At 45.5% G+C, this 16,041-nt stretch overlaps 1 protein-coding gene across 7 annotated transcripts in view; it reads right to left on the bottom strand.

Annotated features, from left to right (window-relative positions):
* ROBO3 (roundabout guidance receptor 3) overlaps nt 1–16,041 on the bottom strand; it is a 354,058-nt gene that overhangs the window by 169,099 nt on the left and 168,918 nt on the right. For all 7 annotated transcript variants that reach the window (XM_053367474.1, XM_053367476.1, XM_053367477.1 and 4 more), the window contains exon 2: nt 15,261–15,587. In XM_053367474.1, coding sequence (XP_053223449.1) covers nt 15,261–15,587 — 327 coding nt within the window. The remainder of the gene's footprint in view (nt 1–15,260; nt 15,588–16,041) is intronic.

Here is a 16,041-nt window from a genome sequence, read left to right as displayed (position 1 = left end):
CCTAAAGGTCAGGGGTCCCTTTACCTTTACCTTTCTTATGCTAAAACACTCATTTTTATAGCATTATGGTACTTTTTTCACTAAAAAGTGTATTGCAAAATTCTGAGAAGTGCAAACAGCAAATAACAGCTATATTTCCATCTGTGAATTCAAAGTTCAAAGCAAGCTGGTTTGTATATAATGTGAAGCAAACTAACATCCCTATTTTTAAACATCAATTGGAAAATATAGAGAGGGAGGGAGGGAGGCAGGGAGGGAGGGAAGCAAGCATGATTTGTGAAAGGCAAGATCTTGGGGGGAGGTGGAGAGAAGCATAAAAAAGAAAAAGATGAACCTGCCAAGATGGACAGACGGACCCAGAGGGACGTAACCTGTTTTGGAGAAATGGAAATGGAGAAGGTGACATAAGGCCTAACCTAGGAAATGGGAAAATTATGCTGAATGTGAGTGAAAAATTCTTGACAGTGGTGTGCATCAGACTGTGGAATTGTCTCCCAGCTCAGGGGGAGGGGTGGCGATGGTGCAACAATGGAAGCCCCAGTGCACGGACAACTAAAATTGAACTTGACAAAAATACATGCCATAAGACAAATTGTAAAGCCCTGGCATCTCAGGGGACAAGGCTGGACCATCCAGCCCCTTTTCATCATTGTCTTGATGATGAAGCTACAATTGGAGCATGTGTCGAGATTCTCAATAGGATAACCCCTGGCTCCTCCACAAGCTCATACGTCTCCAGACAGATCTCCACTTGGAGCCTGCAGCTTTCTTCTCTCGCTGGTTCACAGCCTGACGATGAGCCTGAGATGGCAATTTGGAGCAAAATCCCAACAACCCATCTGGAACTAATGGAAAGAGCCAAGCAGCCATCATTTTTATTTATTTATGCTCCCCAAAAGGGTGCCTCTGTGAGCCTTTGCCAGGTTTGGAGAGGAGAAATGAAATGGACAAACGCGACGCCACCCGGTTGGCATGAGCCGACGTAGCTGCGCTTTTGCAAATAAACCTGGTTTCCTGCCTTGTAATGCCTTGTCCCATCCTGCAAGGCGCAGGGACACAGCTGGGGCAGATTGTTGGGAAGATTGTTTCAATGAGGCAGACATTACCCAACAGCGGTGCAGCTTGTCAGGGGCAAATTAAGTGTCTGGCTTCCCATTCAGGGGCGGAGCATTCAACCCTAACCGCACGGTGTGGACTCTTGTTGCATACTTAAGTGTGTAGCCTTCACACCGCGGCTGGTGTAGAATCCTTCCCTATGTGGTGCCTATAAACAGGAAGCGAAGAGACGAGAAGAAAACAAAAGGACGAGCTGGCCAAGTCTTGTGTTTGAAACCCAATTAGCAGCCGCCTGTGCGAAGAAGAGCAAACAAGGGCAGCTTGACTTATTAGCACCGTAAAGGGCGGAAGCATGCGCCACAGCCCGCAGCTTCACGTGGCACAACAGCACATCTCGGCGACCCAGGCTTGCTTCAACAACAGCAGGGGTGCTTCTGCCTTGTTAGGGGGACACGTGGGGGGGAGGGAGGTGCCTCTGGAGCTCAGAGCAAACAGGAAAGTGATTATATGCAAGCAGCACAGTGTGAAGTTGACATGGTGCACTAATGTGCTAATGCTATGTACTCTGAGGGAATGGCATCAGCCAAGCTGCCGGAGCAGAGGGGGAGAAAAGGTACCTCTGCCAACAACAGGTTTGTTAGATGGAAACAGATCCATTTGTTTAACATAGCTGCGGCTGTGTGGGATCCCAAAGCTAACACACCCTACTCAACAATTTTAGAAACATGGATCTCCCCACTGCCTGGCAGGCACAGAATTTCACATTTAGATGCCGCAGATCTCTATCTTCCAAAATGTACGGTAGTCAAGAAGAGTAATTGACCATAGTATGCCTGTTTAAGTACACTATCCTGCAACCTTAGCTTTTTAACTGGGTGTGGCAAAATTGTCTTCTCCACTGGGTAGGGCATTCAAGACAACTGGTTGCTACATGCCCAACATGGAAAACATACCACCCAGCCAAAGAGGGCCCTGTATCCACTTAGGATAACATACAAATCTAGCTCCCAAATAATATAACAATGTGGGGTCTGGAAACCAAGACCTATGAGAAACGGTTGAAAAGCCCTGGGCATGTTTAGCTTGGAGAAGAAAAGATCAAGGAGAGATATGATTGCAGCCTCCAAATATCTGAAGCACTGAGATGCAGAAGATGGATCAGATTTGTTCTCTGTCACTTCAGAGGACAAGTTTGGAATGAATGAGTGGAGATTGCAAAGCAGCAGGTATCAGCCAGAACATCAGGAGAAACTTCCGAACGGCAAGTGCTGTTCAATAGTGGAACAGGCTGTCTCAAAAGGTGGTGGGATCTCCTTTGCTAGAGGTATTGTAGCAAAGGCTGGACAGCTATAAGTCAGGGGTGGTGTAGCTGCATGGTTCTTGTATTGAGCTGGAGGTCAGGCTATATGAGCTCTGGAGTGCTTTCCAACTCTAAAATGCTAGGATTCTATACCTTTCAGAATTTCCAGTGCCAGCCCAATACATTTTGCTGCCTGAAGCAATGCCTAAATGGTGTTTCTTCTACTGTCTAATTTGGGCTGTCTAGCAGCACCAATCAGACACCACTTCCTGCCTCCATCCATCACCCACTGCCCCTTTCATGGTGCCCTCTGAAGGAGGATGCTTCACCCTACAACAAAGGGGGAGAACCTTTCTTGAACCTGAGGGCTGCACTCCCTTTTGGCAGTGGCAAAAGTGGATGAAGAAATGGAGTTAATTTTACCTTTGCACAGTGAGATGGTTTCTGCACACCACTCTCTGTTCTCCATCTAGACAGGCAAATGGTATTGTCAAGAATTTTCAGATACATTGCAGCCAGGCAAAATCACTCAGGGAAAGTGAGGGTTATCGCCTTGGGTAGAGTCCCAGCGGCCAGATAGAGAGCGCTGGAGGTTCCACATCTGGCTCCTTGGCCCTGAAGTTCCCAAACCCTGCCCTACACAGCATGGCTGGCCCTGCCTTGAGACTTTGCAAAAGGGAAAGTCACCTTGCATGGGTGTGCGGCCTCATATGCAGTGCGAAGGAACAACCCTGCGTGTGAAAAACTTCTGCATCCATTTCTTCAGGAAGAGTTGCTTTAGATAAGCAGAGCTATTCCATGTGCTGAACTGAAGATGCCCACTGTGACGCAAAAACTAAAAAAACACACACCCTGTGATCAGGTTACTCCCACAATAGCAAAATTGCCCAGTTTCGTTCTCAGTCAAGAGCTGGTCGTATCTTCCAAAACACGTTCCCGTTTACAGCATTAAAGGCAACCGTTGAAATTATACGAAACGGGGAGCATTAAAACAAGCCAATAAAACAAATCCTGCAGGCGGGTAGGAATTAAAGCAGCTCAAAAGCTGGGAGGAGAATATCTTAACTGCTTCCACTAGCCATAGAGCTCCTGGCCATGCAAGTTACGGGGCCTACATTAGTCCTTGCCTTTTGCCACATGCAATGTGGACAGGCAGAGAAAAGTTCCCTGTGGGAATCAGAATTGGGTGGAGTCACCAAGAGGAGACTCAGGGGCAGATGTGACCAATGGCGGGAATTAAGTGTATACCAGCTCCCAGTTTGTACAGTGCCGGGGCACTTGTGGCCTTCCACGTACTGCTAGACTACACCATCCCTTACTATTGGCCATGTGGGTGGATACTGGGGAGAGCTGGAGCCCCCAAACACCCGGAGGACCACATATTCCTCATCCCTGACCCACCCAGAGCCCAACAACATCAAGAGGTCCAGAGGTTCCCCATCCCTGATCCAGTCAAAGTCTCACTGATTTCAGCAGAAGACCTTAAAAATCTGCCTAGCAGAAATGGAATTAAGATTGCAATCCTATAACTTGGGAGCAAGCACCACTGAACTCAATTTTCACTTACTTCTGAGTAGGATTGTCCTCTTTAACTTTGTGCTTTAACTTTGGCTGGAGTGTGTCCCTCATAAGAATCATAGAGGACTCAACAACAAGCTGACGTATACACATCCGGCGAGCTGTTAGCACTATTTGGGCTCATAAATCTAACAAACTGTTCTGCTCCAGGGCTCTGCCAATTGCTGGCCTGAAATCTCACAGTGACATGGTAAAAAAAAGAGAGAGAGAAAGAAATATGGGGAGGGGGGAGAGAGAAGTTGCCCTCCAATTGTATTCTCAAAACAAGGTCATCACTCTGCCTGCCTCGCCCTCCATCCCATAAAATACAAGCCAAGGACAGTCAACATTGCCTTTAGCAGCAACTTCCGAATACAGAAAGGTGGTACTGGCAGAAAAAGCAAACACGGCAGGAGACATTCAAAATCGCGCCACTGTGGTTATCTAGTTTGAGTGTGAGAGACCTGTGGACACCCAGGTCTTGTTGGTCTGCAGCTCTCAATAAAAATCTAATGGATTGCTTTTTCACAAAATGTAACAGAGCAAAGAACTAAGGTGGAATGCAGGTATCAATCCAGAAAGGGCCCAACAAACCCACTTGTCTTTCACACCAAAATATAAGGATTGTATCCAAAGTAGTGCGGAATAATGCGTTCCATCAGTGAATGGATTTCCACTTGCAGAACAGGGCCTCCCACCTCCTCCACTGTGTGCCCCCTAAATCTCTGCTAGGGCTCCCTCAACCCTCCAGAGCCAATCTGGGGACGGTCTGGGGCACACACAGGGATAGGGAAGGATTGGAAGCTCAGTTGCACAAGCGCAAATCCTTGCGCTAATGGAACAAGGGCATGAGATACTATGCATTGTTCCATAATTGCCCATGAGTGTACTCTGAGAGCCACTGTAGTGAAGGAGTTAAGAGTGTCAGACCTAGAAAACCAGGGTTCAAATCCACACTTGACCATGAAACTCACTGGTGACCTTGGGCCAGTCACTCCCTCTCAGTCTAGCCTACCTCAGTGAGTTATTGTGGGAATTAATTAAGAAGTGCAGGGGACGGACAGACCATGTACAGCAATTTGAGGGTGGGATATAAAATGCAACAAATAAATGCATCTACCCACTATGCAACACCAGTTCTGTGCTAAGTCCTTTCTTTTAAAATTCTGGGAGCTTACATACAGTCAATGAATCAAACATGCCTATGGTATACTGTCCTGTTACCATCAATCACATGTAAGAATACTGAAGGCCATTTGACCTAGTGCTAATTTACTAACATGATCAGAACATAAGAAGAGCCTTGATGGATTAGACTATCCATTCCCAAGATCCAACTGTAGCCCCCTAGACCACTCCATCTGGCCCTCAGGTGTCTTCCCAAGCCACACCCACTATCCCCAGGACACACCCCTCAATGGCACTGCTCTGCATCCTCCTCAAGTGATTTTTTGGGTAGCTGGAATGTGTCACTGAACTGTGACAACGCCTCTCATTTCCCTGAATGGAAATGGTGTTAGTGTATGTTAGCATGTGTCTCTCAGGAGGTCCAAAGATTCTATACTGCCTCCGAACCCGGGAGGTTACAAATTGCCATCAGGGCTAGGAACCACTGCCAAGCACTTATCCTCCATTTGTTTAATGCCCTTTCAAAGCCATCTAAGATAGCGAGCATCATCGCATCTTGCTGCATAAATTAAAGATGCTTGTTGAAATGTGAAACGATGAATTCCAAAAATAAAGAATGCGTCTCCGCGGAAGCCTGTCTTTTCAGGAGAAAAACATATTCATTGGAGGCAAGAGCGATGCGTTTCCCCAGAAATCGTGAATGTGCAAGACCATATAAAAAGGATGCCTGAAAGCCCAGGAGGAGCCATCACCACTGCGAGGAAAAGACAAAATTAGACACAAAAGATCATTCCTCTCCCCCCAGCACCACCACCCGACTCCAAGGAAAACAATGGTGGTCATTTCAGCTGCAAAAGGAAGTCCCCACCCCACCCCCGCCGGCTTTTCAGCCTCATGCGCTCCCCCAGCTCAAACCCAGCTGAACCTTTTTCACACTGGCAAAATTAAAAGAAAAACACACCACGATTTATCCAAGTAAATTCCCAGTACAATCAAGGGGAAAGCTGAAAAGGGTCGCCCAAAAGGACTCCCATTACTTAGGAAATGACTTAATTTCCCCCTCTTAGATATCACTCATGTCCTAGCTTTGAATGGCTCAAACCTGGATGAAACCTCTCTCTTTCTGTTCTCTCTGTGGCTCAGGACTCCCCTCCCCAATGGGGGGTACACCACTAATGACTTAATCACATGACCTCCCCCTCGAATGGGTGCACTTTATCACTAGGAGGTCCCTGGTTAGAAGAAAGAGGGGGAAATAACCCATCACTGTCCAAAACGGGAGCGAAAAAAGGCTTGTAAGCAAGGAGGCCGGGCTGATTACAAGCCTCAGATAAACATCCCTGAAAGACAGCCATTCTTGCCCAAAACGTATAGCTGAAAATGGAAGGCGGGAGGGAGGAGGAAAGAGAGAGGCGACATGATTGCTGGAGCGATTTGTTTATTTTTTGCACTTTTCAGGCGGCTCCCCGCAACCCACATTCCAAACTATGAAATCCACTGAAAGCTAAAATTATCTGGCAAATCCAGGGCTTGCAAATGCTGTTTTGCCAATGCAGGTTGCAGCTCCCTGAGCAAGGAGCTCCCCCAGAGTTGTCTGCTGGTAGAACGTAACATCTCCTAGCGTGGGATGGAAAGTTAATTTCTCTTTGCGTCACGGCAAAGAAGAGCAGCCCTCATCCCCAAGGGCATGCGTGTTTGGTGAGGTCTGTAGTCCTCCCCCCGCCCACCCCTAGTTTCTGCTCTCAGCAAAAGCCCATGCGGATAGTTGGGACGTCCAGGAGCCCGGCAAAGAAATATGTTCCTGGATTGTTTACCCAGCAGCTGCCCCCTTTCCCAAATTACATAAATGCATCCTGTCTGGGTAATGGACTGAGAAGTGACACAAAAATCAATAAATAATTCCAGTTTAGAGATGGCTGGCAAGTGTTCCGAGACACTGCCCATGCTGCGGCCCGGCTCTCAACGGAGCTGTCAGCCCGTTGTCAGTGCCTCAGACACATTTCTGTCTCCAAAACACCTCAGAGAGAGAGGGAGAGAGAGAGATGGGGTCTCGGCCCCGGCCTCATCTAGGAAGGCTTTTGTTTCCCTGGGATGTGGGGAGCGGGACAGCGCCAGTGATGGAGACTGGAATATAGACCCCAGTGTGTTTCGCAGCTTAGACTAGGGCCCTGCCAGTTATTCCAGAAGTCTCCCTTGACTACTGTTCTGGAACATGCTTCACCATGTATGCGCTGAGGTAAAACCAGCAACGCTTCTGAAAAGTTGACATGGAAGACAATCACCTTCAGAAAGGTTCGGTGGTTGTTACAAAAGGTATTTCCTCATTCCCCACCACCACCCCTTCGTTTCGATGTAGTCATGCACAGTTTTCTCAAACTGTGTGGAATCTTCCATTGAGCAGGATGAAAAGATAACTTCTAGCAGTAGCCTTCAAACTTGGGTCCACAGATACTTGCTGGACTACAATTCCCATCAACCCCGAACCCTGACTAAGCTGGCTGAGGATAATGGGAGTTGTAGTACAAAACAACAACACCCATTTGTGGACTCCTGGTTGAAGAACACTGACTTATGGGGCTGTGTGGATGTTGTTTATGTATTTATTAGTAAAGGAAACTCATACACCTCCACCCAAAAGTCGCCAATATCCCACCATCACCTTTGTATAACAACAATTGGTCCTGTAAATGTGTGTAGAGGATTTCGGCCTATTCAGAATTAAAATGTTCTCCCCCTTTAAGTATGCATTTAGATGTGTTATCTCTCAAAATGTACATTTAAATGCATCATTGCATGCGGTTAAACTGCAGAAAGCAGCATATTAAGTAATAGCCCCCATCTATGAAATGAGGGCCATCTGGCACCAACTTTGATACCATTTGGGCAGCAATGATTTTTTTAAAAAAATAAGTTTATTTTTGCTTAATTTTATTCTTGTAAATAACTTCAGGACTTGGGAAGTGATCCATAAATGTGATAACTAGCTAAGAAACATTCAGAAAAGTGTGAAATGCATTGGAAAGGGAAGTTCCAGTCCGCACAAATACACAGCAAGTCGTCTCATAGAGGAATTCACAAAGACCAAAAACCCTCAAGCGTCTCTGGTCCAGCTTCCCACTGAAAGATTCCATCACAGTGAAGTCTCCAGCATTTCATTGCCAATGTGACTTCCAGAACCTTTATCCAATAAATGGCGGCGGAGGGATCCCAACTGGAAGCCACTCCAGCAAAATGGAAGTAATGTCTCTCTCTGTAAAAGTCCTGCTGTGTCAAAACACTAAGGCTTTTAGATAAGGTAGCTGCAACAAGTCCAGTTATGTAGCTCCACTTCCTCTAGGTCTAAAAATACCCACGATACTTTGTGTAACAGCCACTTACGGCATTTCGGTTAGGCATTAGCCTCTAGATCATGCCAGCAGGACCATTTGGCAAATTCCCCTGAAAATGGCCTCATTCTATTCCTCACAATCATTATGAGATGTTATCTGCAGTCCACTAGACAACCCCTTCCAACCCCCCACCTTCCCCATCGCTCTTCTGATGGAGGATGTTTCAACCATTTACCTGAGGCCTCATCCGTCATTTAATGGGAAGGCAACAGAAAATCCATTTGGGCCATGGGATGGACGTTCAGGGAAGGTCAGGCTGCTCACTAATTGCTACAAGCTGAGCTGTTCCCTTTGCCTTTTCTGAACCGTACAAAAGGATGCACACGAGGGTATATCAGCCTTTTCACCGGTGCCAGAAAATCACCTCAGACCCTGACAAAAGGCAGTTCTGCTCAAGTCCCTCAGCTCCACCCTAAAGATGCTGCTCGCTCAACCCCTTCTTCCTTTCCCCATTTAAAGGTTCTTTTTCCCTGCTGGGAGCTAATCTTTGACCTCACATCCTTTAAATCTCTCATGCGGACACAACGTGATGCTTCAGAGCCTTTCATTAAAAGCAACGGCTAAGACAACGCTAAAAGATAGGGAATCTCTATGGCACCAAAGGGCCACCTGCTTGAGCAGGATACGTTGGCTTAACAATATGCCCCCCGTATAAGGCATTCCGCGGGGAAATTGCAAGCCATCAAAGGCTTTCATTCTCTTCCCCTTCCAAGGGTGAAGTGGTATGGCTTAGGTTTACCAACTAGACCCAAAAGTAAGGCACTTGGAACAGAGCCTCCATGGCGGATCACTGGGCATGGCAAGGCAAACTTTTCAAAAGTATGTAGAGCTCAGACCAGTTAGGGCCTTAAAGGCTATGATCAGCAACTTCAGTTGGACCTAGAAGCCAAATGGAAGTCAATGCAGGAAGCCACTAGATGGAAGTTATGGTTAGATCCAAGAAGGAAACTGAGATGCTCTTACGATCTGTAAACTTATAGAATTCTTTATGTAAGAAAAGTGAGCCCTGTTGGATCAGACCAAAGGTCCATGGAGACCAGCATTCTGCTTCCCAAAGAAGCCAACAAGATGCTTGCAGGAAAGCCCACAAGCAGGACATGAGCGCCATAGTCCTCTCCTGCTCTTGTTCCCCAGCCATTGGTATTCACAAAGCCACATAAATCCAGAGTGGAGTCCCAAAGACAGTTGGATGGCGCCTTGACGCCTCCTTCCGGTAACTTCAGCAGCCAAGCTGGTGCCAAATGTATTGCTCTGCTTTCCTGTGGACCACATCAGCAAGGCCAAGAGGGGGGTCTTGTCACCTGGGCAGCCCAGGACCTCCATACACACTGCCCTGGCTTGTGCCCTGGCTAGGTCACTGCAGCAGTTTGACTTCACCCCCAGAGGCACACTCCATTATCTCTTGAGACAGATGGATGACGACAACGACAACAACAACTGCCTCTAATCCCAGAGATAGCATAGGAGAATCAAGAGTTCAACTTGTGGCCATGCTAGAAAAATGAAAGACGCTCTCCAGGAATTATTTAAACTTGCAGCACATAAGACAGGTAGCTTCCAGGTACATTGGCTACTGATTTGTTTGGGGGCCCAGTTCAAGGTGTTGGTTATTACCCTAAACATTTTAGGATACCTACAGGGCCACTTCAGTTGTGGGTGCTCTTTTGCATGCCCCATCTCTATCCAGGTTATATTTTGTGAGGACATGGCAGTCTCCATGGCCGCATCCAGACTATGAAACTCCCAACCCTGGGAGATGTTTTCATTCCAACAGGTGTTTAATTTGACAAGTTAATCCGTGTTATTTTATGCGCCATCTTGTTTCTATATTTTATTTTATAGTTATTGAAATTCCTTAAAGTGTTTGCCGTGGTTTTTCATACTGTGTTTTGCTTTCAACTGCTTTCCTTTCAACCTTGCACTCTTTTCAAAATGGAAAAGTGGGCCAAAAATATGTTAAATTAACAAACAAGATGAGATGTAAATCATGCTGATGTTGCTGGCTGAAAAACAAGGGCACTACAAGGCAAACTATTTGTGTTGCTGGTTTTTCTTTTTACTGATCGTTTTTGTTACATGTCTTCAGAATTGAAACTGCTGCCACTGGAGAGTTAAATCAGCCTGCATTGCCAGTAAACAGAGAGTAACTCCTGCCAGAATTATACCAACATTCAGACAAATAAGACAGATCAGCACATATGCTGGCTGAACCCTTAAGTGTGTAAACCGATTTCTCAATTAGCTAAATGCCATCTTCAAAACTGTTTAAGGGTTGCCACCACTAAAATGTGTAATTGTAACAATAAACAACAACAATAATATAGCATGCTTAGCTCTTGCCAAAGTGCTTATCAAAGCAATTGCAAACTTTATGAAAAGCGTTACGCATTAAAGCATGCAAACAAATAGTTTCCTATATATTCCCAATGTGGCTTTCAGTATTGAATGAGTTGCTCCCCAAGCTATGCGTTCAAGGGAATGACAGATCAGATTAGCTAGCATTTGTTGTTTCCTATCGCAGGACACTCCCAGGCACAATGAAGGAAGCTGTTTTGAACTATACTAGCTCTTTGCCTAAGAGTGGTTTTTTTCTCCTTCCATCCTAGAAAGCCTACTTGGCAGGCTAAGCTGAATATTACTGGTGAATGATCTGTTGCTACCATGTGTGTAAGGAGCCAAACCTCAGTCTAGAGGTTTGTGTTGGAGAAAGAGAGACAGACAGACAGAAGAGCAAGAAGAATACATAAGTCTAAATATTTGTGAGAAATCTGCACACAGCTTTGTGTTATGGCTTCTCCAGAAAATCAGGATTACTCCTTGCATGCAAAATCAAGAACTATTGCCATTTAAGGTAACGCTCGCTCAGTTTTCTGGCATGAACTTCTGTAAGCAATCTCAGCCCACTTCAATAGCTACACGAAGTGGACTAAAACAAGGGCAGATAAGCTTATGGGGCAAAGCAGTAGCAGGTACCGCTGCACAGCAAAGCTGATGGTAACTCAGTTTTGCCTTGTGCACCTGGGCAGCAGTTTCAGCAGAAACACAGACCCACTTTATATGAGATGCAAAACTGGGATTTGCCACTATGGACTCACAGACCTTTACTCCTTGTGCACTGCAGTTTCCTGTAGAAACGTATTCAGCCATTAATCCAAACTGGTACAGCATGTTAGCGACAAATATTCATACAGCTGTTCAAAAATAATTTTACACCATTACATCAAATATGTGAGAAAGAGACAATTACTTACAAAGTGCCATGAAAACTTACAAACTACCTAAAATAAAGTGAACTTGCAATATCAGATTTTACTAGGTTCTTACAAATTCTTGACTCAGTTTTTCGTTTTTTCTTGTTTTTTTAAATAAGTTCAAGAAGATTCAAGAAAAGGGTAAGTTCAATGTTGTTCCCGGTAGCTGTGAGGTGCTGATGAAGCAGCGTATGAAGTAATAAAGGAAACAGGATACCAGTGTTCTATCCCCATTTTGCCCTGGCAGTCCATGCAGTTGAGAGGCTGCTGTTTCGCCCCCGGTGGGACCGATTTGTTGGGCTTGGTGGATAGCACACTCCCTGAGCACAGTTTTCTGGGCTTCTTCAGCTGTCCCATGCCATTGATGCGTCTACTAGTGCTAACTGATAATAATCCAAAAGGAATCTTACCAGAATCAACATACAGTGGTACCTCTGGTTACATACTTAATTCGTTCCGGAGGTCCGTTCTTAACCTGAAACTGTTCTTGACCTGAAGCACCACTTTAGCTAATGGGGCCTCCTGCTCCTGCAGCACCGCCACCACCACATGGTTTATGTTCTCATCCTGAAGCAAAGTTCTTAACCCGAGGTACTATTTTTGGGTTAGCGGAGTCTGTAACCTGAAGCATATGTAACCTGAAGCGTATGTAACCCAAGGCACCACTGTAATACACTTCTAGGTGTTCAGTTAAATGCAGTGGTACCTCTGATTACATACTTAATTTGTTCCGGAGGTCTGTTCTTAACCTGAAACTGTTCTTAACCTGAGGTACCACTTTAGCTAATGGGGCCTCCTGCTGCCGCCGCCACCACCACATGGTTTATGTTCTCATCCTGAAGCAAAGTTCTTAACCCGAGGTACTATTTCTGGGTTAGTGGAGTCTGTAACCTGAAGTGTATGTAACCTGAAGCGTATGTAACCCGAGGTACCACTGTAAAAAGTAAATATAAATTCTCCCACTATATCCAAAGAATCAATTTTGATGCAAAAGTTCATAATTATGTACTTACATATCTTTGAAGAGACAATTTCTTGGCTTAAGCACACAAGACTGAATAGCTTAGCAAGGTAGCCCTGTTTGATTACAGATATATATATATATATACACATTCTCTTGTTATATTTTAGGTAGTTTGTAAGTTTTCATGGCACTTTGTAAGTAATTGTCTCTTTCTCACATATTTGATAAATGGTGTAAAAAAAATTTGAACAACTGTGTGAATATTTGTCGCCAATGTGCTGCACGAGTTGCAATATCTTTATTAACGGCACAGGTTGCATTTTTCTAGCATTAATCCAAACTGGAGCAACTATGTTTTGTGCAAACCACAGTTTTCCTGCAAGCCAGAACTGGAAAACCAGTGGGCAGAGGGAGATGGAGAGGGAGAACCTGATGCCTGGCATTATACGTGAAACAGCACACTGTCTCTGTCTAAAACCCTATCCATATGTTCATCCAAGTGTGGAGGGGGGGCCTGGGCTTTGCCCCATCATTCCTGCTGTCCCTGTCCCTAGAATCTTTGCTGACCTCTGGAATAATTGTCTATTCTATCCCCCTCCATATACACACCCACTTCCAGCACATCAGCTTCACAGGGAGCCATTTTATAGATTTCCCTTTGATGTCTGCATTTTGACCAATTACCCTGGCTGCAGCACACTCCTTTGATAGCTTTATTTCCACCATAACCTGTTATCAATCCAGCCAATAGCCACAAATCACAGAGGGCTAGTGGTCAAAGGTCCCCCCCTTACCAGTTTTGGAGATCAACTAATGTTAAGTTCAGCTTGGGAGGTGCCTGAACATGTTAGCGACTCCAAGGGCTTAACCGAAATGGCATTTCATTTCCCCTGCTGCTGGTGTTTGGCCTTGTCTCAAGCAAGGCCATCATTCATCTTGTGTCACTTTCGGCAGGCCTGAATGCTTTTCCGCACTGTTTGTTTGTAGATCTTTGTCTCCATAAAACCATTAAGGAAGACAATGGGTGGAGAGTGCCTTGGAAAGCCACGCAGGAGATTGGTTTTGAGGTCAGGGCAGATAAATAATGAACCTGGATATCTTCCGTGCCCACAATCCACACGGCTGTTTGCTTCTCAGGGACCTTTGCTCCTTGAAAGGCACAACTAGAGAAGCCTGCCAAGAATGCAGCCAGGCTAGTTGCTAGAAAGAGTTTATAACCAGAACTCAATGGACTTATCAACAGAGTGTTTGCTGATGTCTTATAGATGTTGGAAAGTGACCTGAGCAAAATTGGGAGGAGGGGGATTAAAAACCTAGAAATAGGTAAGATTCCTTCACTCAGATGCTTGACAACCAGCAAAGAAAACAGACATACTCTTTTTCCTGAAGTGTTTCCAATACCAATGAACAAGCAAACTTTTCAGAAATATATCCTACATGCATTCCAAGTGTCACTGCTGGTATTTGTACCAGATCACTCCCTTTATACCTCTGGTACACCTGACTCACCATTGTCTACACAGCTTGGGTGGAGAACCTGCGGTCCTCCAGATTTTGCTGGCCTACAACTCCCATCAACCCCCTCCATTGGCTATACTAGTTAGAGCAAATTAGATAAAGCAAATTATACTAGCTAGAGCAAATTAGAGTTAGGCCACAGGTTTCCCACCTCTGTTCTACATTGACTGGAGGAGTCAGTTTCAAAACAGGGGTCTTTCCCTACCAGAAGATTCCATGATTTACTACTTAGATGTGTCTCTTTCCCCACCAAGAGAATTCTACAGTCTTCAGTCATCGCCAGCAGTAACAGATTATACATACGGCCCTGTTATTGGCTATATGAAGGCTGATATGGTCTGCACACCTCAACAACAAATTTAGAGCCCCAATCCCTTCAAATCAGAAGGCACAAGACTTTATGCAACATTTCCAATCAAAACTCTTTTTGGCATCCTAAGCCCTTTGTTTCGTTTAAAAGGAGGGGGAGGAGAAACATAAGGAGACCTGCAAATCTATCTGAAACACTATCAGTTAATTCACAGGCAACACGCAGACACATGGGCAACACTGTGTGAGGCGGAATGTATTCTGCTCTAGGTGAAATGATCAGGTAGCAGGAATTTGAAAGCGCCCTCATCGCTCCTCCCTCCAGCTATTTGCTTAACTCATTTTGTTCGACAAACAGCAACACCCAATCCCTGTCAATGGATGAGATTAGCAGAAACGTTTCTATTTCCTTTCAGTTTGGGCATTTAATTTTTAATCAACATGGTTTGGATGTGGCTGGGAGTTTGGAGGAAAGTGGGGCAGGGGAAGAGAACAAATTATAGATTGGCAGAAAGTACTTAAGGGTATATCTCCAGGGCAGCTGCTCACATCTCTTGCCATATGTTCTATAGTGCTCAACTATAATTGCAAATTCAAATGCACATAGGAAGTGACTGTTCGCAGAATCAGGACCACACTCAAACCATACTTAATCCCAATATCGTGAACCGCAGTCCAGGCCACACAGTTGCCCATCGTTTATGGGAGCTGATGAGCATGGCATTCCTTGCGGCGTATCACTTAAGACAAACCGAAGTTCCATCTCACTTGTTCAGTATTCTACTTACTGGCTACCTCCAGAGATGCGTTCCTGCTGACAGCCTCACCCAGGTAGTTCCTGGCTACACAGACATACACTCCCTCATCAGGTTTGCTCCTCCGTCCATGCACGATACGCAGAAAGAAAAGGGAGCCGCTGGGCAGCAACATGCGATGGGATCGAGGGTCTTCCTTGTCCGTCTCCACCCGCTCCCCATCCTTGTACCACTCAATGATGGGGGTGGGACGTCCTTCCGCTTTGCAGTTCAACGTTGCTGGCTCCCCCTTGGACACAATGAGGTCGGAGGGATGCTCTACTATCCGCGGAGATGAATCCTCAAGGCGAGGCCGAGAGCCTGAGGTGCAAAAAGAGAGAAATGGTTATAAGAGAGCAGCCCAGAAGAGACTGTTGCAGAACTAAAAAAACAAGACCAGGCACAGTTCAGACATCAAAGCCAAACCATGATTTACATTACAGGTATGTGTTTTCTCCAAGCTCCACCCCCACCAGCTCCACTTCCCTCCCTCACTTACCTGGTCTGCACCAACCATTGCTTGTTGTTAACCTGAACTGAATAAATATATTTGTTGCAAACCGGAGTTTGCCTCCAAATTCAGCATTAGGAACCAAAGCAAGCCCTTGTTTTCCATTCTGATTTGGAAAACAACCTTTGTTTCTGCTAACAGTATCCAGATGCAACAGCAAACTATGGTGGCCACAAATTCAGAAGTGAGTAGGGAGTGCAGAAGTCTGAGATATGCTCTGCCTCAGTTTTGGCTTGACATTTGAACTGGGCTATTGTAATGGAA

Source organism: Podarcis raffonei, chromosome 15 (assembly GCF_027172205.1).
Source record: "Podarcis raffonei isolate rPodRaf1 chromosome 15, rPodRaf1.pri, whole genome shotgun sequence".
NCBI classification, from domain to species: Eukaryota; Metazoa; Chordata; class Lepidosauria; order Squamata; family Lacertidae; genus Podarcis; species Podarcis raffonei.
This window is presented reverse-complemented; position numbering and strand designations above follow the sequence as displayed.